The sequence below is a fragment of the Oikopleura dioica genome, chromosome 1 (assembly GCF_907165135.1).
Source record: "Oikopleura dioica chromosome 1, OKI2018_I68_1.0, whole genome shotgun sequence".
NCBI classification, from domain to species: domain Eukaryota; kingdom Metazoa; phylum Chordata; class Appendicularia; order Copelata; family Oikopleuridae; genus Oikopleura; species Oikopleura dioica.
The window spans coordinates 3,260,854-3,286,895 of NC_137291.1; the positions used below are offsets into that span (position 1 = coordinate 3,260,854).

Genomic DNA, 26,042 nt, shown 5'->3' on the forward strand with positions numbered 1-26,042 from the left:
GCAACGGAAAACGAATATCAAGTATCAACAAAGTGGTTAAACTTGCACGACATATCATTAGAGCTCTCTATTGCAAGAGTGCTGAATTTCGCTCATGAACTCATCTAGTGGCGAGGGCGACTTCCGAAGTCGTCAAATTCAAAAACGAATGTGTTTCTCAATTTTTTCAGAGAGAACTATTTTCATTTAACAATGAAGATAAAGGTATTTCAAGAGATTTTAATGAATAATTTTATTTTATTTAGATATTCTTTTTGCTTTTCTCTTCGATTGCGAGTAAATCGCTGAGCATTCCATCAGCTTCCGCATGGAAAGAAATTCTTGAAGCCTACGACACTGTCCTCGAAAAGGTCTCTCAAGAAGAAAGTGATTGCCTCGCCGTCACACCGAAGAAAATACGAGCCTTCTTCGAAAGAGTCGAGAATTTTCCTGCAAGAGTGAAAGATGACTGCGCTGAGTTTGCCGGATCCGGCAACGAGAATGACTTCATCCGTCCATCAGTCGACAATCCTAACAGGATAGAAATGATGCACAATTTTTACGAATCGATTAAGAGTTTTCACAACGCTTTCGTCTGCATGGACGGTAATACGAACAAAAAATGGCGATCGAAAATCATGGTTCGCTACATCAATCGACAAATTAGATGGACAGAAAAAAGAGGATGCGGAGAGAACGAAAAAACGCCTGAAGAACAGCTAAAACTCTTGCTTGAATCAACTGGTTGGAAACCTTTTTGTTTCACTGGAGAAGCGATTGAGACTTTTTGTAACCCAGAAAGGATCGAGAAACTCGCTCTTCCTCACAAAATGAAGTGTCCTATCTAGGGTGGGTCACTTTTCTAACAATTTTTCTGTACGCTTTGTTTTTTGAGCTTATCTGATAGAGCTCGTTGCGCTGATCATTTTGAGCCCTCAAATACCTCCATACCCTTCCGGGAAAATACTTTTGCAGAATCTGGGAAATCATGAAAATTGAAAAATTTTGGTCAAATTAGAGTCAATTCCGGTATAGTCAGAGCTTTAAAATGTGTATAAGATAAGTTCCTGTAGTTTCCCGGAGTAGATTCGGGTATCGAATTGACGAGCTTGACGAGTTCTATCTGATGACGTCATAATATCACGTGATATGGGGGTGTGCCCAAAAGTTATTCTAGAAAAACCATTTTTTCGAACATGAATTTTTCAAAAAAGAACCCCAAAAAAATTTTTTTTCCGAATCTATTGAAAAAAGTTCTTTATTCGGGTCAGATCTATCACCTGATAAAATTAAATCAAGTTCGGAAGACCAATCATGAAAGTGACCCACTCTAGTCCTATCTTTTCTGAATGCATCGAACCTACCACTAGCCCAAGTATACTTCTTGGAAAATAAACTCATTTTTTTTATTTTGTCGGCTTATTTTATGCTTTAAAGTTTATTCGTGTGTTTTCAATTTTACATAGAAATCAGTCGAATCTGCTCAGAGCTCATTTGTTCAACTTTGTACTTTTTCGTGATATCGTCGTGTCTCGCACTCCAGGCGGCGCCGATCTTCGGCACTTGCTGGAAAAACTCAATTAGTCCGATGAAAACTGTGATCAAGCCAGTAATGAACATGATCCAAATCGCGATCGTCTTCTGATGCGGGCGGGAGATGTAGCAAGTGACGATGTTGCTGAATGGTTCACGATCTATTGGCTTGTCGAAAAGGTTGTAAAAGTACCATTTCTTTCGGACATCGGCATTACCAAGTCCACTTAGCTGAGCAGGCATGCGCAGAGTTGCAAATTTTGCTTTATTTTCGCTGAGCTGAGCTGAGCTGAGTGAGAAATTCTCTGAGCTGAGCTGAGCTGGCCTATTTCGGAGCTCACTGAGCTGAGCTAGCCATTTTCAGAGGTCATTGAGCTGAGCTGAGCTGAGCAGACCTTTTTTAAGGTAGTTGAGCTGAGCAGACCCAAATTCGAGCTGAGCTGAGCTGAGTGAGCTGATTTGAGCTATTTTTTAGTAGTGAAATTGTGTTAAAATCATTGAGCTGAGCTGAATGATACTTGTCTGAGCTGAGCTGAGCAGATAAATTCATTTTCGTAAATCAGTGAGCTGAGTTGAGCTGAGTGACTGCTCAGCTCACTCAGCCAGCTCAGCTCACTCAGCTCAGCAAATTTGCAACTCTGGGCACGCGATGCATGAAAATGATCGTCTTGTCGAGCTCTACATTGGCATCTAGGTCTCAACCCTTTTCATCCATTTATTCTCGAAATCAATATTTTCAGAAAACAGCTGATTTCAAAAAGGCTGAAAAAATAAATTTCAAGGGTTCATACCATGATGCCGATGTAAAGTTCGACAAGACGATTATCTTCATGTATCGCTCAGAAATCTTTATTGAAAATCGTCTTAGGAATCGAGTCCATTCGGGGAACTAAGAAGAAAATAAGAAGGTTTTTTAACTTATTTTTACAAACATAAGAGTAGGCTGTTTTCAAAAACAATAAGATGAGTTTTTTAGAGAGCTATTTAACTTCGAATTGACAAATATCTTCTACGTTCAAAAATGGCAAATCATCAAAAACAGAAAATATCAACGCAACGGCAAAAAAATATCAAGTATGAACAAAGTGGTTAAACTTGCATGACATACCATTAGAGCTCTCTATTACAAGAGTGCTGAATTTCGCTCATGAACTCATCTAGTGGAAAGGGCGACTTCGTCAAATTGAAAAACGAATGTGTTTCTCGATTTTTTCAGAGAGAACGATTTTCATTTCAAAATGAAGATGAAGGTATTTCAAGAGATTTTCTTTTCAGAATAATTTTATTTTATTTAGATATTCTTTTTGCTTTTCTCTTCGATTGTGAGTAAATCGCTGAGCATTTCATCAGCTACCGCATGGAAAGAAATCGTTGAAGCCTACGAGACTGTTCTCGAAAAAGTCTCTCAAAGCGAAAATGATTGCCTTGCCGTAACACCGAAGAAAATACGAGGCTTCTTTGAAAGAGTCGAGAATTTTGGTGCAAGAGTGAAAGATAACTGCGCTGAATTTGCTGGATCCGGCGACGAGAATGACTTCATCCGTCCATCAGTCGACAATCCTAACAGGATAGAAATGATGCACAATTTTTACGAATCGATTAAGAGTTTTCACAACGCTTTCGTTTGCATGGACGGTAATACGAACAAAAAATGGCGATCAAAAAACATGGTTCACTACATCAATCGACAAATAAGATGGACAGAAAAAAGAGGGTGCGATACAGAGAAAGAAAAAACGCGTGGGAAACAGCAAAAAGAAAAAGCGCCTGTCAAACAGCAAAAAATCGTGATTGGACCAACCGGTCTGCAATCTTTATGTTTCTCTAAAAATTTGATTGAACTTTTTTGCAAACCAGAAACTGTCCAGAAATTCCCTCATCACAAAGAGAGTTGTCCTAACTATTCTGAATGCATCGAACGCCCTATCAGTAGCCCTAAGTTCCCTGCTCTCTGTGGAAAATAAATTCAATTTTTTTTTTGTCAACATGTGAGTTTTATTCGTCCATTATCAATTTTACATAGAAGTCAGTCGAATCTGCTCAGAGCTCATTTGTTCAACTTTGTACTTTTTCGTGATATCGTCGTGTCTCGCACTCCAGGCGGCGCCGATCTTCGGCACTTGTTGAATAAACTCAATGAGTCCGATGAAAACCGTGATCAAGCCAGTAATGAACATGATCCAAATCGCGATCGTCTTCTGATGCGGGCGGGAGATGTAGCAAGTGACGATGTTGTTGCATGGTTCGCGGTCGCATTGGTAAGTCTAGAAAACGGTTTGTCTGGTAGACAGGGGGACAGGGGCTTACCTCTGGCATGTAAAGAGTCCAGGCGTAGATTTGAAAGTAATACCAGATGAAGATCGCTTCGATAATTGTTCGGAAAAACACCTGAAGGTTTTGTCAGCTCAAAAATCGCGAGAATCTCTTCTTTCGTGGTCTTACCATTGGGACGTGAAAATATAAATTTTCGGTTTTGACAAAATGTCGTAAACGTAACATTTTCAAAAATCTAAAAGTGCAGTTATGTCGAGCTAGATGTGCCATTCATGAATCTGCAAAAAATTTTGGGATTTCATTATTATGAAGCGTGGGCGGGGCGATCTAAGAAAAAATTACGAACTCGCCTAGGGACCAGGGGTACTTATTTTTTCGGTTTTTTTTTGGGCTTTATTATTCTCTATGATCCAAGGACGCTTCATCTTTTTTCAGATCTAAAATTACTCATCGTTATCATCAGTTATTGCCAAATTTCAAATTTGATAATAATTTCGAAAAATTCTTAATAAATGCAAAACGAAAGATTCTTTTTCTGAATTAAATTATCTATTTCTTTAATAAAGCATAAAAATGATAAAAAAAAGTATTCTCGGAAAAGATAAACCTTTTAAAAATCGATTTTTATTCATTTAAAATATATAAATACAGTAAATATTCTGATATCTGCAAGATCACTAGTCTATCACCTGAAATTTGTAAAATCACTCGGATTAATGTTAATGATTATCCACTGATTATCCTTATCAGTGGTTCCCGCTCTCGGCGAGCGAGAGCGGCATGTTGCGCCCTCTTTTGGCCGCAGAAAAGTGGCATAAAAATCGCTTCCGCTTCCGGAAAAAACAAGTTCAAAGGCAAAAATTTTAAAACACCAGGGGTTCAATTATTGACATTAGCTAGTTTTTCATAAATTTTGATTTTATTTTTCTGAAATTTGTGAAACATGGAAAATATCAATAAATGAACCCCTGGTTAAATGAGAAAATTTGAAGAGATGAAGGAAAAAATCATGTTCCTGTTGGTTTTGGTCGTCGTTTTGGTCATTATCATCAAGTTTTCAGGTAAAATTAATGATGAACTATTTATTATAAAATCTAGTTGTATAATTTTATCAATTAACTCCATAAATCCTTATTTTTGTATAAAATTCTCTATTTAGTTCAAGATGAAGAGGAGTCCGTCGTGACAACTACTTCAACAACAACTTCTTCAACAACCACAGCAACTGAATCAACAACGACGAGGTTCTTCTGTGGAATGCGTTACCATCGCCGTTTTCATTATCGACTGCGTGATAAAATCTGTCCTTGAATAAAAATAACCGAATTTTAATTTTAACCGTATGCGGCTCGCGGGGGAACTTTTTTCCCCCGCGCCCCTTTTTTGCCAATTTCTCGGCCATTTTTGGTCCAAATTCAAAAATTCAAAAAGAATAAGAATCAACATCGAATTTCCTATCTTCTTAGATCATAAAAATGATATGTTGGTATTTTTCATCAATGAGTAAATTGTAAAAAACCGTCAAAAATAGCCATTTTTTGTCTCGAGAACATGAAATCTGTCTAGAAAATCGAAGGAACGCGCGTAAAGTTGGTGCGTTTTCGTCTCCAGAACATGAAATTTGTTACATAACAGTCTCTAGCTCGCCTGAAAAACGCCAAAAATTGAAGATTATCTGTCTCCAAGACACTGATAACACGAGACTCACCCCATTTTGCTCCGAAGACGCGTAAAATAAGGCATAAATTCTTCTAGATGGGCGGGTGAAAAAAATTCCCCCGCGAGCCGCACAGGGGGTGCTCTGACCGAGACGCATACGGTTAAACGTAAGTGACTTGTTGATTAGCAGTTCGAACATTTCGGTAGGGATTTTCAAGAAAGAGAGATTCTTAGATGCAGCAAATTCGATTGAACCAGAAAGCGGGAAGGTTTTTTGGGGGAGATGGGACAATTGTCCGGTCCAAGTCTTGAGGAGCGCGCTACGACACCGCGCTTCAGTAGTTACTAGCCGAACAGTAAGAGGCGCCAAGGAGCACCCGCCAGAATCAGAATCACGAGCCAGGAATAAAAATCTCTCCTCTATCTGATGCCATTAAGACTTTTGCTGATAAGAACTAATTCTAGCTAAATGTACTTTCTATTTTTGAGGTTAGGGTTAGGGGGCACTGAGCAAAATGACAGAACAAACTCATCCGAGGGGGATAGGCTAGGGTTAGTTAGGGTTAGGGTTAGGGCTAGTAGCTTACTGAAGCGGTGTGGTAGCGCGCTCCTCAAGACTTGGACGGGACAATTGTCCCTCCAGCCGTTTTTTGGGCAGATTGCAACGATTCGATCTGTCACCGCGTTTTTAAAGACTGACCCGTGTTATTACAGAGTGGAAATAACTGCCAAAGTTCGATCCAACCGCCATCGTCGAGGTCTACCTCCGAGTTGTTGGTGGCGAAGTCGGTGCCACTTCCGCCCTTGCCCCAAAGATCGGTCCCTTCGGTCTCTCCCCAAAGAAGATCGGTGCCGACATCTGGCGCCCGGGATCTTTCCGGCACCATCCGAGAAATCCTCGGCACTGCCCAGTCCGTTGGATGCACCGTCGACGGCTCCGACCTACACGATCTCATCGATAAGATCAACGCCGGCTAACTCGATTTTCCTCTTGAATAAATACTGCAGCTTGAGTTGAGCAACAAAAAAAAACCATCTTTTGGAGAATCCTAGTTTTATTTACGATTATTCTCTTCCTTGTTTCTATGTGCTTATTTGCAGGGCTAGATGAGTTCTTTTAATGCGTATTTACAGGGCATTACAGTAACGGTTATTGCTTGTGCCGATAAATAGGCTCAGAAATGATGGCAAAATCGTAGCTACGCCGACGGACGTGGCTTTTATCAGACTTCAGCAGCGGACTTCTTGGCAAAAGTCCCTTGGGAGATCTGATTCAGTATAATTTAATGAGCACAAATAATTAAACTCCGTCTGGGACCGTTCTTGTAAGATTCGCGCACTCTTCCTAAAAAACGACAAAAGCTAGATGCGAACAAGTCCAAAGTGCTCAAAATCATCACTAGAATTCGAAAGCGATTGGGGAGCCAATTACAGTCGATATTCCAGGTGTTGAGGCACCGATGGGAGAAAAGTACTGCGTTGAAATTGAGAAATTCGTGATTGGAGTGCGCCTCAGAAAAATCATACGGAAACGCCCTTTTTTCTAAGAACCATGCAAAAGTTTTTATCGTAAAATCCGACGCAAAAGATCTTCCAACGATTCTCAACTATTTTCATTCCGCTGGCTTGAAATACACGATCTGCAAACTTGCTGCAGCATTTCCCGTCCGTTTTTGTACTCGCTTGATTCAAAATTACAGTAAGACTACAATCCATACAGTCAATTTTCATGCCCGTACTGGACAAATTGCCCTTCCGGGATCGTTTCTGAGCAAGGATTGAGACAGTCGCACCTGTTTTCTCGGTTTGACTTGGCTGTTCTTGACGGGTCAATAATGAACTTGGCAAACCGCTGACGATTTTGGCGACGCATGTGGCTTGATCTTGAACGCTGCATTTGCTTTCTCTATCGAGTCATTTTCGCCGCGCAGGTAATTCATCGTGCAATTGCAAGTGTTCTCGACCGTGTCTGCCAGAAAAAACTGCCAGAAAAAATAATGCCGCATTTTTGGAGGGTTCTTTTTCTCTTCAGCGAATTTTGGCTGGTATCTCCAGGGCAGAGCCTCGAACAACTGGTACATGATTGAGTTTTCCGCTCGCTGCATCAACAGCCTTTATTATTTGATCGTCGAGAATTGGTGCACGTTCTCGCGAGCTGTTGGAGCAATTCGATAGCTTGCGATCTTGTAGTTCAGTACGACCATTCTTTGAACCAAACTCGAAATTATAAACGATCCGGTGGAACTGGAAGAAATGCTCAAGAATCATTTTTCGAGTTTCGGAGAAATAGTGGATTGTGCGGTGCTCAACGACCCTACTGCTGATTTTTCTAGCCGCGACTGTGATCAAAATGATTGCATCGCTGATGCAGTTCAAAAGAACGCATTTTGTCAGCTGTTTTTCTGGGTATATATTTTAATTTCTTGGTACTTCGAACACCAAAATTCGAGATGAAAATTCCAGAGCAAAAAGCGAGAGCGATGCGAGAGAGAGAAAGAGAGCTTCGAGAAAGATATGGTGTAAGAAAAACAAGAGATTTACCACTGAAACTTTTGGCGAGACTAGATAATTTTAAGATAGATGAAAAGTACTTTTCTATCCACTACATGTCAAGTAATTTTCCTAATTTCATACATCATGTCAACAAAACTAAATGTCAGCCTAAGTTTAAGAAAAATCTCATCAAAACAGCCGAAAAAATTTGTCTTACCCATCTTTCTGAACTGAATAAGGCAGACTCTCTCTATCTCCAGCCTATTTTGCTGCCTGAATTTCGCTTGAAAAAAAATTCGGCTTTGAAGCGTCCGGCAAATATAAAAAAAATCCATGAAATGGATAGTGAAGACCGTGCAGCTTTGGTTGGAAAGAACTCGAATGACATTGTCGCGGAGATTTCGCCAATGTTCATCACCAAAGATCATCTGAGTAGCTTAAGCGGAACACAATGGGTGGACGGAGAGGTATGAAAAATAGTCAAATTTTCTTCACTGAACTCATTTTTATTTAGGTCATCAACTTGTACATCAAGTTGATCGAGCAGCGATCTCTCCAAAATCCGGGCATGCTTCGAGTACATGCATTCAATAGTTATTTGTATGAGAAGCTTCAAGAAGCAGGCCACGCTTCAGTCAAACGATGGACGCGGAAATGCAACATTTTCAAGACAGACATCATCTTGTTCCCGATCCACGTTGGCGGGACTCATTGGACGCTGGCCTTTGCTGACACGAAGAAAAAGGTGCTCCGCTATTGCGATTCAATGGGTGGAGATAACCCGAAATGCTTGTCGATTCTTCTTGAGTACTTGAAGGTAATTTTGATTGATCTCAAATGTTTCAAATTGATAATTTTAGACCGAGCACGAGGTGAAGCAAAACTGTCCACTGAGCGATGACTGGAAGTCCGAATCGATTTCAGAAGAAGTCCCCCGGCAAACGAATTCTTACGGTAATACAGTTTTTAAAAATCACCAATTTAATATCTTTCAGATTGTGCTATATTTTGCATGACTATTGCCGAATATATTTCCCGCGATGCGGCTTTCGATTTTTGCGAAGATGACATGCCCAATTTGAGAAAGTTGATAGGGTCTCAACTTCTCAGAAAAAAACTTATGTACTGATATAATCTCCATCATATTTTACGATGTTTTTTTAATTCACTCCTCCAATCTTCATTTTATTATTTTTACTCTCTTAGTTTTACTTCCAGTTTATCATGAAATAAACAGTCATTTTACTTGACATCAGTCTCTTTAATTAATCAGGGAGAGGCAAAAAGCTATGGTGTTCAAGAGCATCATTGTGCACCAAAAGGAGTCGATGCGAAAATTGAAGAGGGAAATGTGCTCCACCGAGCAAAAACATCACCAAGTAAGAGTCCGTTTTATTTCTTGAAAGAAAAAAAGTTGCTCATACGAGTTTTTAGCTGATGGAAGAGTTCGGAAAAGAAAAACATCAAGAATACATGGACAAATCCGACGAGTTTGAAAATCTTTTAGGTAAAATAGAAAATGAGCTTTTTTCGGGACAAAAATTATTGTCCGAGGCCTGCCGGCAAAAAAATGAAGCTTCTTCTGGAAGAAGAAAAAACTCTACGGCAGGATTTCGAGGAACTACGAGAAATTGACAAAAGACTCTTCGGAAGAGATCGAAATGCTCAAGAAGTTCTCCATGTTGTTAGTCGAGGAAAAACAAGCGCAAAACAAGAAGGATGAGCGGTTCCTTTCCCGGCTGAAGACGGCAGAGTCAGAAATCGTCGAGCTTAAAGAGACACTCGAAACTTTGCTCAAATAGTTGGAAAATGAGCAGGAGCATTCCGCCCAGGTAGAGCGTGGATAAGACGTGCTCTGCGACAAGCACATACAAGAATTGGAAGATGCGATGGAGGAACTCGTGGCGGACAGGAAAAAAGTCGCTGAGTTGGAAGACACGCTCGAGAGCAAAATCGCACAGGTGAAGAAACTTAAGGGGTCCCCATTGGTTTTGCGAAATCACGTATTTTTGAACAGCGCTGACCAATAGATGCTCTTGTACTTTTGAATTTTTAACACTTCTAAATTGTAGATCTATCCTTCAGCTTAAAATATAATTTTCGAAAAAAAAAATTATCAAGCATTTTAGGCGCTAGAGAGCTCGAAAGAGGACTTACTCGAGAAGAATAACGATTTTGGCTCATTTTCAAACACGCCTCAAGCCCAAAAAAAACAGATTTTTTTCAAACTAGCTTTGTTTTTAGAAACTACCAATCTTGATCTAAAAATTAAATGAAGGGTAGCTGGATTCCCCAAAAAATGTTTATGTAATATCGAGACAGGTCGCCAACGAGCTCAAAGCGATGGAAGATCTTGAAAATGAACTCGATCGATTGCGAAAAACGGCCTTGATCAACAAGCAACCAGAGTTCGAAATTCCCGCGAACTTTTGCGGGTGCGGGGGGGAGCGGGAGCAAGGTCGAAAAATTAAAAATCACGAAACGGGGCTGAAACGGCCCGAAGGGCCGTCAAGCCCCTTAAATTTGAAAATCATGGAACGGGGCTGAAACGGCCCGAAGGGCCGTCAAGCCCCTTAAATTTAAAAATCATGGAACGGGGCTGAAACGGCCCGAAGGGCCGTCAAGCCCCTTAAATTTAAAAATCACGGAACGGGGCTGAAACGGCCCGAAGGGCCGTCAAGCCCCTTAAATTTAAAAATCACGGAACGGGGCTGAAACGGCCCGAAGGGCCGTCAAGCCCCTTAAATTTAAAAATCACGGAACGGGGCTGAAACGGCCCGAAGGGCCGTCAAGCCCCTTAAATTTAAAAATCACGGAACGGGTTGAAACGGCCCGAAGGGCCGTCAAGCCCCTTAAATTTGAAAATCACGGAACGGGGCTGAAACGGCCCGTAGGGCCGTCAAGCCCCTTAAATTTAAAAATCACGGAACGGGGCTGTAACGGCCCGAAGGGCCGTCAAGCCCCTTAAATTTGAAAATCACGGAACGGGGCTGAAACGGCCCGAAGGGCCGTCAAGCCCCTTAAATTTAAAAATCACGGAACGGGGCTGAAACGGCCCGAAGGGCTGTCAAGCCCTTAAATTTAAAAATCACGGAACGGGGCTGAAACGGCCCGAAGGGCCGTCAAGCCCCTTAAATTTGAAAATCACGGAACGGGGCTGAAACGGCCCGAAGGGCCGTCAAGCCCTTAAATTTAAAAATCACGGAACGGGGCTGAAACGGCCCGAAGGGCCGTCAGGCCCTAAATTTAAAATTTAAGGAACGGGGATGAAACAGCCCGAAGGGCCGTCAAGCCCCTTAAATTTGAAAATCACGGAACGGGGCTGAAACGGCCCGAAGGGCCGTCAAGCCCTTAAATTTAAAAATCACGGAACGGGGCTGAAACGGCCCGAAGGGCCGTCAGGCCCCTAAATTTAAAATTTAAGGAACGGGGCTGAAACGGCCCGAAGGGCCGTCAAGCCCTTAAATTTGAAAATCACGGAACGGGGCTGAAACGGCCCGAAGGGCCGTCAAGCCCTTAAATTTAAAAATCACGGAACGGGGCTGAAACGGCCCGAAGGGCTGTCAAGCCCCTTAAATTTGAAAATCATGGAACGGGGCTGAAACGGCCCGAAGGGCCGTCAAGCCCTTAAATTTAAAAATCATGGAACGGGGCTGAAACGGCCCGAAGGGCCGTCAAGCCCCTTAAATTTAAAAATCACGGAACGGGGCTGAAACGGCCCGAAGGGCCGTCAAGCCCCTTAAATTTAAAAATCACGGAACGGGTTGAAACGGCCCGAAGGGCCGTCAAGCCCCTTAAATTTAAAAATCACGGAACGGGGCTGAAACGGCCCGAAGGGCCGTCAAGCCCCTTAAATTTAAAAATCACGGAACGGGGCTGAAACGGCCCGAAGGCCCGTGAAGCCCCCTAAATTTAAAAATCAAAAAACGGGGCTGAAACTTTATAACATCCTTTTTATCCCTTACTTTATCATTACACAGGAGGAAACGAATTTAAAGATTTAATTCAAGTTTATTCAAAGAAAGCAGTTTTTTCATATTTTTGTGCAGTCCAGAATTTCAAATGAATTTCACGCAAAAAATTAATATCTTTGGAATTAAATTGATAAGGGGACTTTATAAAACTATAATTTTTAGTCGACAGAATTTCAGAATCCAGGATCATGTGTGGGCCGCAGTCATCCGCGTTTTGCGGCATCGTTTCCGGGATTTCGACGTCAAAAAAATCTCCCCAAATATGACTGTTAACTTTCGTGAGAATCTCGCCAACTAAAAATAGACTTATTTATCCTTAAAAATATGACGACATACCGTAACTCCAATAATCTTCTGGACTGTCAGCGTGATCATACAGGATTATCTTGTTCTCGTCTTTCAATAGACCAGCGACAACGAAATGACCCTTTTTTCTTCCGATACCAAGAAATGACTTATTTTTGATCGATTCTTCATTTAAGAAAAAAGTGAAGATAATGCGATTGACATTTTCCATTCCTCCACCATAAAAATGAAAAATTCTTGGCCAGAAGTTCCGAATATCATTTTCGTTTCTTCGAGAATGGCAGCAGTTTTATTTGGATCAACAAGTAAAACTTCTTGAGAAAATTCATTCTTCATAAGATTGACGAGGTTGCAAAGAACATCCAAATAATAGGCTCTATTTGGTTTGAAAGAATTGCGACGATCCGCGATTTCTTTTTGTAGGTTTTGTCTTTACCTTCCGTCATTTCGCGAACAGCCCTCTTTATTTGTTTCATATCAATATCGATATTAGGCAAAGAAAGTTGAGGAGGATTTCGTGTTGCGCTCTCGTCTTCTTTTTCGGAAACAATAAGTGTTGGAAGCGGATGAACGACCGATTTAGGTATCTCCTCTTCTTCAAAGTTCTCGGTCTCTGTCTCACCATCAGCATTGATCGACGATGAATTTACAAATTTACTCTGGCTGTGATTCTGGGAATGCGCTTGATTTTGGCTTTGGCTTCGATTTGTGTCTGGTTCGAATTGCTTCTCATAATCCATTCGACTTTGGCTTTGGCTTTGATTTTTGTCTGGATCGAAATGCTTTTCACAATCCATTTGACTTTGGCTTTGGCTTTGAGACTGGGTTTTATCCTTCTTATTTTTGTGTCGAATGTCCGCTTCACGAATTGAGCGTTCAACAACTTCTCGATATGTCATTGGACAATTTGAGAAATCACCGGCAGCACAAGAATCACAATTTGATGAACAGATGGCATTTGTGAATTGAATTTTCGATCGATCTTCTGAAAAACATGCCATTCGCACTCTTCGGCATTGAAAAGTCGAGGGGAACACTTCTCTCCGCTCTAGTTTATCGTAATTCTCCAGGTTTACAAATACACGTTCGAAGTATTTTTCGAATGGCCTTTCTGCTCGAATTCGATTCTCCTCAATTCGAAGTTTTTCAATCAGTTCAGGCAGATCAAGTCCTTCATCAAGACTGTTGTACTTGTCCGCTATCGAGGGCACAAAGCCATGATAGCCATCGATAAGACTCTTTTTTGGATGAACAATTTTTATCAATAACAAGAATTATGAAAAATGAAAAAAAAAGAAAGCCTACAATTAAAAATACTTTTTGCTCACCCAACCTTTCCATGGCTCGGGCATTTAAATCGAAGGCATGTCGGCCGAAGACTCTCCAATATGGAGAGACTAAACCTATTTTTGAACTCCCCCCCGGAGTTGTCACTGACTGCGAGGATTTTTCTTCCGGAGAGATCAAGATTACGCTTGGATGCATCTTCGAATGCGATGTCTTCAAGTATTTTTATACTGGAAATATCCTTCTCATAGGAAAGACCGTGGTAAACCATTCGAAACCATTGCTCTTCAATATCATCATACGCGGAAAAGATATAAGTCAGCGAAGCAACTGATTTGCTGTTCTAAAAAAAGTTAAAATCAAATTTTATTCTACTTTTACCAAAAATTGTCCTTGAGTTCTTCTTGAAGGTAAAATCGAGAAATTTTTGCCATAGTCAAACTAAAATTTGTTCTTTTATCTTTACTTTAAAATTTTTACCAACCTCAACGTAAATTTGATTTCGATCAAGTTCGACTTCACCCGCTGAACACTTGATTCGCTTTTCGTGTGATAATTTTCTGTCGAAATGATGGGCGTGCATTTTCTGGAGGCTTTCAGAGCAAAATTGGAACGCCTCTTTGAATTTCATAAGAGCTGTTTCAGATCCTTGAGGCACCCAAATAATTTCTTTTGATTTAACCTAACATGAATTAATTAATTTTCAAATAAAGCGTCAAACTACCTTAAAATGAGGGATTCGATAATTATGTTCCGATGATTTAACATCTTTTAAGAGATCGTTTAAAATATCGTCGATTGAGCTTGAATCGCATTTATGATTGCATCGGTTACAGGATTTTTCATTTTTCAAGTGTCGAAAGCATTCTATCACAAAAAATAAATAGAAGATCAAGAAAAATGACTTACGGAAATGTTTACGAATATCAGCGCAATGAAAATTTTCATAAATATTGTCTCCACAGACACTTCTTTGGAAGAAATTCTCGACGGTTATCCAATTGTATTTTTTACGCTGATCTTCCGTCATATTTTCTCGGCGAATTTTATTGATGAAGTTGATGGATGACTGTCCATTCGTACAGTTTTCGCATTGGCATTGAAGACCCCAATAATTATCGCTACTTCTTATGACAACGTTTATTGGGCGAAATTTATTCAAAAGATGCTCCGAAACATAAAATCCCAATCGTTCTCGAGCAAGTGCGTAAACTTCATGAGTTGTCGCGGATAAAATAAGTTTTTGCACTTTAACGATTTCTTCTGCGCCCTTTTTGAGATTCCTTGTTTCGTGAAAAGCGCCAATTTCATTAAATATCTGAAGCCAAAAATCATCGGTTTTTGATTTTCGTAGCGTCAAAGTAGACCGGTTCTTCGATACGATCGGGCAGGATTTTTCCAACCACGTTGTTGCTATCGTTTTTCTGTTGAGAACTCAGTAATTCGCCTCGGCTCTTTCGAATAACTTGATTTTCTAAGATTTTTCGGCGATCTTCAATCGCCGTTAATGTTGCATGCTTGCTGACTTCAATTCTGTTCATTGACTGAATAATATATGGAAGTACTGAAGAGTCGGGTCGTGATGGAACGATTGAAGCGATAAATGAACGTTTTGCATCAGTTGATATCTCCGCGAATCGAGGGACAAAATCTTTGAGAAATTCAATTTTCACGAGTCCAAGTGAGTAAAACACAGATGTTATCGTCTTTTCATCAAGCTGTTTGATGATGGATTCGATGCGTTTTTTTGTATGTTTTATCAATTTATCCTCAGCTTGACATTGACGTGCAATTTTCCGATTGATAAACTGTTCTTCCTCCTCCAGTTCTTTTGAAAATTTTGCTTCTTCATATCGACGTTTTCTGTCATCTTTAGAATATTCTTTTTTTTTATCAGAAAGTTGAACATCTTTGTCGAAGATTTCCCAAAGTTCTTGAGAATTTTTTTCGTCAGTTCGATCTTTGCGAAAATTCAGCGTGCATAAAGATGCGTGCGAGGGAAAAATTGACGCGGGAATAAACATAAGACAGCATCTGCACTGGATTCCATTGCAAGTACTTTTATGTTCAGTAAAAAATCTTGTTTTTGCGATCTTTTCCGAGCAAAAAATGCACTGAACACGCTTCAGATTTTGACTTGAGCGACCTATAAATATTCATTAGTTTTTATAAAAATTTGCTACTATCACCTCTCGGAAAGTCTTTTATTGGAACTTTGATTTCTTGAGGCGAGTGATGAGCCCTTCGATATTTACATTTACCATGAAGATGACTGTTATATTCGTCTGGAAGAAGAAAAATTTTGCCGCAAGAACGACATTCAGTTCCTAGAATCATTTCATACAATTATTGATAAATTTTTACGCCCTACCATTGCAGGTAGTTTCGTGTTCGGAATAATCAGTATTTTTGAAGAATTTAGCGCATTTACAACACTGCTTGAATTCGGGATAATCTTGAAATATCTTTATTTATAGAAAAAAATCGAAAATTAACCTTTTAAGTCACTTATTATAACCAGTGGTCCGACGATTGATCTTTTAACTGCATCTTTTCTGATAATTTGATTCAAAAGGGTGAGTGATATTAAAAATATCGAGACAACTGATCCGATGAATATTGTAAACCAGATCATTCTAAGAATAAAAGTCAGAAGATATTTTCTAAAATTCAAATATATTTATCATACAGAAACTCAACAAATAGTATCATTGCAACAACAGAAACGTAAATATAATTCTTTTTTACAAATTTCAAGAGATAAGCAAGAAAAATAATCTGAAAAAGCCTCGGACTTATAAGCATTCGGTAGAGATGACGCTGGAGTTGGATTAAACTGCGTTCGTAGACGTTAAGATCGAGATGACTTAGAGGAGCTCCGTCGCTTTATATAAAATATTTTAATTCGAAATGCATCATTGTGATAAACATTACCTTTGAAAAATGATGAGCATAATGAGAAGCATTGGATCAATTTAATAATGAAAATCTGAATAAAAATACAATAATTTTTTATTACAAACTTTTAATAACAAATTGTAGAACAAACATAATTGAGAGAACAATCATAACAATGACAAGAAATATTTTGATATCACTAATTAGAATTCTAAAAAATGATTTTGCAGAAGAAAAAACATTTTCTGAGCGATTGGACAAAAAGTTATCAATGTGGGTATAAGTTAATTCAGTTAAATTAAATCCGTTTGAAAGCATGGTAAGAGCACTATGCGACCATGAGTATGTTTCCGGGGTTAAAGATGAGAATTGATACATGTTATCAAGCTTCGCTGGCGTAAGAGTATATGAAACCATTCGCTTAGGAATAAGGAAGGTCTGCATTTTTATCACTGCGTTATAGCTTCTTGAATATCTTGGTAGGCATATCATTCCCGCTTAAAAAAAATTTAGACGCTCACTTACTGAAATAGTTTTTACCTTGACTTCGAACTTTCTCATTGGTTTTTATTTCAGCATATGTATCATGTCCACTTTCGATACAAATACGATCAGAATGATAATGAGCACGGCCGAAAGTGAAAGCAGACTGAGAGATACGAATATGCTGGTAAAGTCCGAATCCTTCTTTTGAATTTCTCATTTTACAAACATATGCTTCACCAATACCCCGCTCGCATCTTAATAAATTCATTAATAATAAAAATCATTGATAAACAAACCTATCTCTTTTAAAAGATCGAAAATAATGTTGATTATCCCGATGCTCGCGCACAATTATTGCATTGCTGAAATCGGGCGATTCGTAAGCATCAGCGTTAACGCGTCCGCGCGACTCGACTTTGACTGCATTGTATCGGGAAATTTTCGCAGGCATTTTTATCTCCACTGAGCAATATTTGTGAATAAAATTTAACCTGGCATTTTACTTGAGAGTTGAAGTCCAAGAAAAGTTTGATTGTCTTTATAAAGACTCAAGGAAGGCTCATCTATTTTGAACAAATAATTTGCAACTAAAAATATAAATAGAAATTTTAGACATAGAAATACCGATAAGCTCGCAGGAGTGGTCTATTAAATGCTGCCTTTCAACTGTCGTGTTCTGATTCTGGCTCGCTCTACACAAAGATTTGAATAACCCTTGGGTATGGTAATCTAAAGATTGTTAATAAAGAAATATTTTGATAATATACCGATATCCTCGCACGGCTGACTGTTTGTAAGCAGACATTTGACAAAATTCGACAGTGCCTCGAATCGATGCATGTTGTCATCAACTACTTGCTCCCACTCAACTGAGTCGGCTTTTGCTTGTATTTTTAAACTATCATCATTCTTGAATGGTGTTGATCGGAAGTCATCAATAGCAACAGCAAGTTTTTGTTGGTTCTTTTTTAGTTCCTGTAATGCAACATTCACTCTTTTCTCCAAGTCCTCGGTTTGTTTATGAGCTTAATTTTGAAGTTCAGATTTTCAATATTTTAAAATTTCAGAACCTCGGTAGGAGCCAAAATAGGGGAGTGAAAAACTAATTTCGTCCACTGCTGCAGTCAAATCGAACCCCCTCTTATGTTTATCTTGAAAATCATCATTTTCAATACGCTCATCGGAAATAACATAATCAAGGATTGAGTTTGTCTTCATTGAAATTTTGAGAGAGTCAACGTAAGCGAGCGCCAATTTTAAATCCAGTAAATTTTCTTTTTGACAAAAAATGAACTCATTGTCCACCACACGGTCATTGAAAGTTTTTTTTCTCTCAGCTCGCTCATGTTTTTTGAACTGGAATCCAGGTGAAATGTACATCAACTCCTCTTTTTCAGCTGAAGATGTAGTCACGATGAAACTCGACAAAATGAGTCGTCGTATAAGAAAATCGTTTCGATCAGCAAAATTTCGAAAAGTGAGGAATCGTTGGAATGCCTCAATCAATAGGTCACCGCATAGAGATTTTATGGGCTCACTCGTTTTTCGTGATCTTAAAAAGGGGCACTCAAGATTTTAGATGTCTTGAAAACAAATAAATATGATAAGAAATTATAAAATGCCTCTTTCCTGACGGACAATTGAAATAATTGATGCGCGTCGCATCCTCCCAAAATCTTTGTTACGATGGAATTTAAAAATTCTTCTTGCTGAGGGTTGGATAGCTTAATTTTCTCCACAATTTCGGCTTCAATATTCAAATTGAAAAAGGTCTCGATGGAGACAAACATATTTTTAGCAAGAAAATGCGCTTTTTTATGATGACAATCGTATTTACTGAGCTGTATTTAAACGAAAAGCCACCTTTCCTAAAAAGACGCCACAAGAAAGGTCAGATGATATCACTGCTTCTCCTGTGTCGGGAAACTGGACACTCATCGAAGAAGGTCCTGGGTATTTAAGGTTCAGCGTGAATTCGGCGAATTCTTCGCTACCGATAATGACATTTGCCGTATCGTGGATACTAGAAAGAAAGATTTTGAAGAATCTTCTACAGCTGATTAATATTTTTATGTTAAAATCACTCAAATGGAAACCAATGTATATAAACCAAAGGACTGATTGTTCAATGATCAAATTAAAAAATTTAAATATATAAAACGATAAGCAGACATTGTTTATAATAAATTTAGATAGAAGCTTCTTAAACGGATTTTATCCATAATAAGACAAATAAACTTATTTTGATCATAAATATTTGCTTACGTCTTAAAATTCGCATTTACTTAATTCCAAAAGGATTTTTTCAATGCTTACTATTCGTCAAATAATTGGTTCGTAAAAAATATATTTAAAAACAATAAGCATGCATTTTGAATCGTTAATTTGGAAAAAATTGTCTAAAACGGATTCTATCCATAATTAGACAGGAAAATTATCAATTATCACAAACAGCAGCTTTTGTTTTTAAATAAATTTTTATTTTTTCTTCAAATCTAACACGTCTTAAACGGATTTTAATCCATATTAAGACCAATATTTCTGTATTTATAGTCCTACATTAATGAATAATAAATTCTATTCACAATGGGAGTTGAATTTAATTTTATACAATTATTTTACTTTTATCATTTAATCAGCGGTAAAAGTTCTTAAATAAAAAAATATCATATTTTAAAGTGTGTATCTTTCTCTTAGTTGAAGAGATTTCTGTTAATTTGACAAACAAAATTCGTTGGTTTTTGAGGTCGCAAGTATGACGCTCGCCGAGGCCTTCATATGGCATATTTACCACGTATGGAACTGTATCGGACTACCCTCCTCTTTGACCCCTCGACCTTGAACCCGTCTGTCAAATGTTTTTATGAATGATTTCTGTTACTTATTCAGTCCAAGTGTATCATCGACTCTTTCATGCTGGGTCACGGATTTTAATCCATGAACACCAGAAGTAGTTTTCCGAATCAACTGTCTTGACTGATCCCCCAAATACGATTAAGAATACTTACGAGGTTAGAAACGAATCCTCGACCTCAAAAGAATACTTTCGATTGTCAACGAATTCTTGCTCCGCAGAGCGGCGTTGTCTTATTTCCGACGATGAATTCGTCGCAGACGCATCTGAGCCGAAAAAGACTTTCAGCCCTTCATAGATCTCTCTTTTGTTGTCCCGGAGTAAGTCCGCTATGAGAGTTGCGGACAAAACTGCGATGACTAGCTGAACAAAAATGGGAAATTGCATGTTGATGATGATAAAACCAACTCACGTCAAGTTATAAAGGCCAATGCCAACTGATAGAAACAACTGATCAAAACATAGCATGATACCGTAGACTTTCATTTTGACACTTATGGCGCTTCAGAAGAGGCGGCGCAGCAGGTCATCACAACCGCGCTTCTATTTTATCACACTTTGGAAATGACCGATGTGATCGAAGTTTATCCAAAATGGCAATAACGAGCTAATTCTCAATTCTAAAAATTCTTGTCTTCAAGCATTCATTCTTCCATCAGGTTGGTCCTCCGGGAGGTCCTCCAGCAGAAAATGGCCAAAATAAGCCGAAAAAATGGCAATTACTAGCCCTTGATTATTGTTCAATGACTTTTTGAAATACTTCTCTTCCAGCACATAATCTTCCACCAGATTGGTCCTCCGGAAGATCCTCCAGCAGAGAGTGACCAAAATTAGCCGAAAATGGCAATTACTGGCCCTTCAAAGCTATTTAATTATCTTTTTAATTATTTGTTTTCCAGCAGTAACTCTTCCACCAGGGTGGTCTTCCAGGAGGTCTTCCGGCAATTCTCGACCAAAAGTGACCTTAGGTGGCCATATACTGGCCAATCACAGCTATATATCCAATATTTTTAGTATAATCCTCATAAACTATTACATAATGGGTAAAAATAATGAATAACGCAATATTTCATAATTGGGATGAGTTATTTTTGATCTGAAAAAAGATGAAGCGTCCTTGGATCATAGAGAATAATAAAGCCCAAAAAAAAACCGAAAAAATAAGTACCCCTGGTCCCTAGGCGAGTTCGTAACTTTTTCTTAGATCGCCCCGCCCACGCTTCATAATAATGAAATCCCAAAATTTTTTTGCAGATTCATGAATGGCACATCTAGCTCGACATAACTGCACTTTTAGATTTTTGAAAATGATACGTTTACGACATTTTGTCAAAACCGAAAATTTATATTTTCACGTCCCATTGTTACATAAGCAAGAAACAAAACGGAAGGAGTCGAATTTTCAGATTTGGTCGCTTTTGTCGCTCGATCATCATCTTTATTTTCCTTCTCGTCTTTTTTCGCTTTTTCTAGGGCGTTTTGTCGAGCCTCGCATTCTTGATTGATTCTGAAAGAAGATAAAAAGGGAGGAAAAAGAAGGATGATCCTACCGATCTTCTTCTTCTTTGAGTTGTGCTTCAAGCTGTTTTCCATCGATTGTTACACCACGGATTGTTTCGTAATCCTCAAAAGAACTTGAGCTTTTTTCGAATGAGTCGCCCTCTTGACGGTCCTTCCTGACTCAGGAAAAGTAAAACGCCAGATTCAACAGGTCGCGACATGTTTAAATAGATGTGCAAATTCACAGTCACGGGCGCAGACTCTCAAATAAACTCTCCTACCTTTGAGTAGTCGATCTTTTCTAGGTCTTCTTTCAGCGCTCTCAGTTTTGCGGTGTATTCATTTTCGATCTTGGCCTTGTCTTTTTCAAGTTCTTCTAGCCGCAACTTTCGTGCAATCGCGATTTTTTGCTTCTTGTCACTAGAAATGGCAGTATTTGCGATTGCCTCTTCTTTTGGCTTGTCACCTGACATAGACGACAAAAAGCATAATTGGGAGACAAACGCAAAGCATTTGAATCGCCCAATATCCATTTGGCGTGATTGGGAAGAATTGATTGATGCACATTCTAGCGCAACCAGGCGTTTTTGTGTCGCATTCTAGATCTGACCCTCCAAAGGCGCTACCGACGATGGAGAATAGAAGGAGAAGTCTTTATACAGGGTTTTTGATTGAAATTATGTTTCCTTGTATGAGTTATCAAAGCCCGTTCCTTAGTGCTAGAAAAGTCGAAATCCAGTATTTGCCCAATAAGGTTGTATGCTTCTGAGTCTCTTGCAGGTAATTCTCTATCACATGCCACCCTGCCATGATTCAATCCCTCTGTTATCAATTCTGTATCTTTCAAAATTCGCGAGAGAAAAATCGTATTTGAAGAGAGATTTGGTAAAAAATGTTTATTTCCTCCGGCAGCAAACTTTGGAGCCCACAGACATGATTTTGTCACGTTACATTGAATTGACGCGAATAAAAACGCAGGAAGAATTTCAATGCAAATAACAGTTTTGCTGATCTTTTTATTTTTTGATTTATAGTGGTCATTCGCTTTTTTCTTGGAGGAAAGATGGTTAATCCTCGTTGTTGTTTTCTGAAGATTCGAGTCGGTTTTCGAGCTTTTCTTGAATCGCGCCGATGATTGATCCCAACCAAGCGAGGCTAGAACATTTGATGAAAAAAGCCAAAAGAAGAATGTTTTCATACCCGAGATAAATGAAAATCACAATGCCAAATTGATAGTTGCTTCCTGGGGTAACAGAATAATCCCCGAATCCAACAGTAGTAAACGTAACCACCATGAAATACAGAGCCTCAAAATAGGTCCAGCCTTCTACCAAGCAAACGATCATGGCAGGGATGCAGATGAAGAAGCCAATGCCGAAAAGAAGGACGAAGAGAAATTTCAGAAAAAGAGGAATCTTTTCGAAGCGTCGTCTTATTTTCTTCCGAATAAATGTATACTTAAAATATTTTTCATGCTATTTTTTAGATAAAAACTTACGAGTTTGGCGATTTCTCCAAGAAGAGCGCCGCAAAGAACGATTCCCGGTATCACATAAAAAATAAAGAAAATTCTGCCTCCCACAGTCTAAAGTCCTTTTTAACATGAACTCGTAGCTTGACAAACCTTAGGCGCAGTGTTTCCGTAACCAATAGTGGTCACGACGGTCATCACGAAATATACAGCGCTTTTAGGTGTCCAGTTCATCGGGCAAGGCTCCTCCGGATCTTCTTTGAACATAGAAATAGGGACGCCTTTTCCTGCGTATTCCTCTGCCGTTGCGATGATATCCGTTAGGTTCTTTTCGGACAGGACGAATTGCCCGTCGGAATTGATCTCGAAGGAATCCCGCATTTCAACAAGCGCCCTTTGAGATTCTTTGCAGCGGATTATTTCTGCTGGGCCTTCGAGCTTTCCGAAGGAAAAGGTACCAATGATGACATAAATGATGAAGGTTAAAAAAACGAAGCTTTTTTAAAATGTCAATTTTTCAGTGAAAAATATTTATGATCAAAAATAAATGACACTTTCCAAGGACGTCGCCATTTTCCCTTCTTTACCGAGCATTTTCCCTCTTCTTCTTTTCGTCCCACCACCTCGCGATTGACTTCTCTCGTTTCCATTTTCGGAAAACGAACTTTTTTTGATTAATTTCTCGATTCTTTGTTATCGTTAAAATAGTTTTAGGTGGTCTTGATTGCGGCCTGCCTCGAAACTAATAAACTTCTGACAACAAGCTGTTGCCGTATTATGCCATAAATTTTATTTTCTTTGTTACGTTCGAGACGAATTTTAAGGTCAGCACCTTTCCGCATTGTTGCTTTCAAGTTCAGAGCCTTTCAAAGGCAGTTGTGAATATTCATTAGTACAGTCGTTCTCTGACTATAAGGCAAATATATAACGAGAACCAGAGCAAATAGAGATTCTGTAACGACTGCTTTTTCGAGTAAAAAGAACTCTCATTATAAGATCACGTCTTTTTTTTGACATTTTGTTCATGCGAGTAACCACTCATCCAGAGGAATTGGCAAGAGAAAATGTCGAAAAATGGTTGCCAAATTTTACGCGGAAACTCAGGCGATCAACAAGTAGAAATGATTTAGACAGGCTCATTTTATCTGTCGAAAGAATGGAATTTTATAATCATGATTGTGCAAATTGGACTCAAGTTCTTTTTGAAGACCAACATTCATATGAAATGGGGGGAAAAATTCTCGGAAGCGAAGAATTGCTTCTTGATGTATTTGAGCCGACAGCATTTCAAAAAGAGATTCTCGCTAGAAACCCACAATTGAAAGGAAAATTGATCGAGCGAAAAGACTTGAATGAAGAAACTGGAGAATGGCTACTTGATGAATTTCTTGCTGAGAAAACGATTTCAATTGGGGGCGAAGCGATTATTTTGACGGAAAATTTCGAGGGCTTCGAAGTCGCTGTTCGCGTTCAAGCGTTTGACCCGTTTCTTTTTACAAATGATCTGAATGATGACGACTTGAGATTTGAGATTCATCTTTCAAACGGCTACGAAATAGCGGAGGATAATTCTGAAGATGATGATGATGATGATTCACAAGTGATTCCATTTCATAAAAATCTCGTCAAAAATTCCTGCAATATCGAATTTTTCGCAAGTGAAGATTGGGAAAAGCAAGACTGCTTAGGGTGGATCACAATTATGGAAAGATGCGACGGCGATTTAAGAGGTAGACTAAAAGCAGACGATTTGGCATTTGAAGAGCGAAAGAAAATCGCGATTGGAGTCAAGGAAGGAGACGATTATTTGGAGAGAATTGGAATTACGCATTTCGACCAGAAGCCGGAAAATATTCTTCTCGTCAATGGGGTGCCAAAATGGAGTGATTTCGGAATCGTCTGGGATCGCTCAGGAAGAGAAAGCTATCGAAAACTTGGTTACGTCAGAAGAGGCAGCAGATTTTCAAATTATCGATGTCTTTGTAAGCTTTCCATTTATTTTTCAAAATTGTTCATTTTAGATTCGGGATCTCCGGCCTTTTCATTGAATTGGCAGCTCTGTGGAACCACCGGAGAATATTTTTCGAATATTTATGTTTTTATTCTGTGCGAGTGGAAAACTGCATGGAATCTTTGCTTCAGCCCAGTTTCACATGATCAAGCGGAGAAAATAAAGAGAAAACTAAAAGTTTGTCCAGATATTTTTTATTTGAACCGTCGATTTCTCTTTAAGATCTTGAACGCTGAATGGTTATCAAATAAAACTTTCAAAATTGACGACATCGAGAAGTTATCGAAAGCCATCACAATCAAAAACGCTCATTTTTATTATTGTCTGGAGAACCAAAGTTTTACGAAGTCGCTTGAAATGGAAAATTTGAAACATCGACTAGCTAGAATGATGGATCTTGAATTCGAAAACTTGACGACGAAAAATATTGCTCAGAGAGAACGATTCCTTTCCGTCCCATTTTCTGTCAGCATTCTTGTTCGATGGACCATCAAAAATGACCTTCAGACGACTGATATAAAAATGGAGAGCAAATATTCTCTTCACAAAATTTTTATAATCTTGACGATGGTTATTTACCCACGAAGCTTGCTGGGATTTAATCTGAATCCAAGAAACGCTAAGGGGGATTTTCAAACGACCGATGTCGAGATACTCCTAAAAAAGGCTTAAATATCCATCTTTTTTGAACAAAAGTGGCTTTGACATTTTCAAAGAAAGTGGCGATTTAGAGGGAGAGCTTGATTTTCAGCAAGGTTTGTTTCATAATTGTCATCGTTTTTATTTTTTTTCTAGTTCTTCTTCATCAAAACTTTCATTTCACCCGCCCGTTGAGTGTAACTGGCGCTTATCTGGATTCCAAAGGAAGCGTCATTTTCCACCAAATGCTTCTTGCCGGAATCGAATACAATGAGTACATTTTGCAAAATACGCTCAGTGCAGCTTCATCATCGCAAATAAGAATCCCTCTTGACCGACGATACTACGCCTCTTACAAGATGACCAGATATTGCTACGACAATTACAACGACCTCATTTACTACGGACCAAAAAATGAATTTATTAAATTGGCGAATGAGCAAATCAATATGAAAAAAGAAGTCTGGCATCTTCTTCCCCAAGCCTATTCAATTATTCTTACTGATAAATAAAGCTTTTTCCTGATAGCATCTTAATCCCTGTTTACAATCAAACGTTATTTCAACCACTCGTAAATAAGAGCGAGGTTGGCAAAATTCATCCATAAATCCGAGAGCTTATTTGACCTGTGAAACGATTTTGCATTTTTCCGAGATCAACAAGGTTCATGAAGATTCA

At 38.9% G+C, this 26,042-nt stretch overlaps 4 protein-coding genes across 6 annotated transcripts; 2 read left to right on the plus strand and 2 right to left on the minus strand.

The window, feature by feature from the left end:
* Positions 1–52: 52 nt before the first annotated feature.
* Positions 53–3,497, plus strand: LOC145708354 (uncharacterized). 2 transcript variants are annotated; one of them, XM_081786027.1, is made up of 3 exons: positions 53–204; positions 246–814; positions 3,404–3,497. In XM_081786027.1, exons 1-3 carry the CDS (start codon positions 193–195, stop codon positions 3,474–3,476), a joined length of 654 nt encoding a protein of 217 aa, XP_081642153.1. In that variant the 5' UTR covers positions 53–192; the 3' UTR covers positions 3,477–3,497. The 2 variants fall into 2 exon arrangements, with proteins under 2 accessions (XP_081642153.1, XP_081642145.1); XM_081786019.1 differs by lacking the exons at positions 53–204; positions 246–814 and adding an exon at positions 2,396–2,762 and having other exon boundaries at positions 2,808–3,497.
* LOC145708343 (gap junction delta-2 protein-like) lies at positions 3,485–22,161 on the minus strand. The gene is made up of 7 exons (XM_081786007.1): positions 21,967–22,161; positions 21,710–21,906; positions 21,525–21,663; positions 21,294–21,367; positions 21,112–21,250; positions 3,820–3,900; positions 3,485–3,776 (listed from the first exon to the last, which is right to left on the minus strand). Exons 2-7 carry the CDS (start codon positions 21,808–21,810, stop codon positions 3,528–3,530), a joined length of 783 nt encoding a protein of 260 aa, XP_081642133.1. The 5' UTR covers positions 21,811–21,906; positions 21,967–22,161; the 3' UTR covers positions 3,485–3,527.
* LOC145708383 (potassium channel subfamily K member 5-like) lies at positions 22,160–23,276 on the minus strand. The gene is made up of 4 exons (XM_081786046.1): positions 22,868–23,276; positions 22,742–22,828; positions 22,444–22,700; positions 22,160–22,398 (listed from the first exon to the last, which is right to left on the minus strand). Exons 1-4 carry the CDS (start codon positions 23,093–23,095, stop codon positions 22,311–22,313), a joined length of 660 nt encoding a protein of 219 aa, XP_081642172.1. The 5' UTR covers positions 23,096–23,276; the 3' UTR covers positions 22,160–22,310.
* Positions 23,277–23,707: 431 nt separating this feature from the next.
* Positions 23,708–25,894, plus strand: LOC145700891 (uncharacterized). 2 transcript variants are annotated; one of them, XM_081778176.1, is made up of 4 exons: positions 23,708–24,696; positions 24,736–24,902; positions 24,948–25,480; positions 25,521–25,894. In XM_081778176.1, the coding sequence occupies exons 1-3, from the start codon at positions 23,739–23,741 to the stop codon at positions 25,395–25,397; spliced, it is 1,575 nt and encodes a 524-aa protein (XP_081634302.1). In that variant the 5' UTR covers positions 23,708–23,738; the 3' UTR covers positions 25,398–25,480; positions 25,521–25,894. The 2 variants fall into 2 exon arrangements, with proteins under 2 accessions (XP_081634302.1, XP_081634301.1); XM_081778175.1 differs by having other exon boundaries at positions 24,736–25,480.
* The last annotated feature ends 148 nt before the right edge of the window (positions 25,895–26,042 follow it).

Coding starts and splice junctions, on each gene's coding strand:
- LOC145708343 (XM_081786007.1), bottom strand. CDS start 21,810: ATGTGCATCAATCAATTCTTCCCAATCACGCCAAATGGATATTGGGCG. Junction 21,664..21,709: donor CTTTTTGTCGTCTATGTCAG/GTGACAAGCCAA, acceptor TGCCATTTCTAG/TGACAAGAAGCAAAAAATCG. Junction 3,777..3,819: donor GGACTCTTTACATGCCAGAG/GTAAGCCCCTGT, acceptor ACCGTTTTCTAG/ACTTACCAATGCGACCGCGA.
- LOC145708383 (XM_081786046.1), bottom strand. CDS start 23,095: ATGCGGGATTCCTTCGAGATCAATTCCGACGGGCAATTCGTCCTGTCC. Junction 22,701..22,741: donor TTGGAGAAATCGCCAAACTC/GTAAGTTTTTAT, acceptor AAATATTTTAAG/TATACATTTATTCGGAAGAA. Junction 22,399..22,443: donor GTGATTTTCATTTATCTCGG/GTATGAAAACAT, acceptor CAAATGTTCTAG/CCTCGCTTGGTTGGGATCAA.
- LOC145700891 (XM_081778175.1), top strand. CDS start 23,739: ATGCGAGTAACCACTCATCCAGAGGAATTGGCAAGAGAAAATGTCGAA. Junction 24,697..24,735: donor TTCAAATTATCGATGTCTTT/GTAAGCTTTCCA, acceptor TGTTCATTTTAG/ATTCGGGATCTCCGGCCTTT.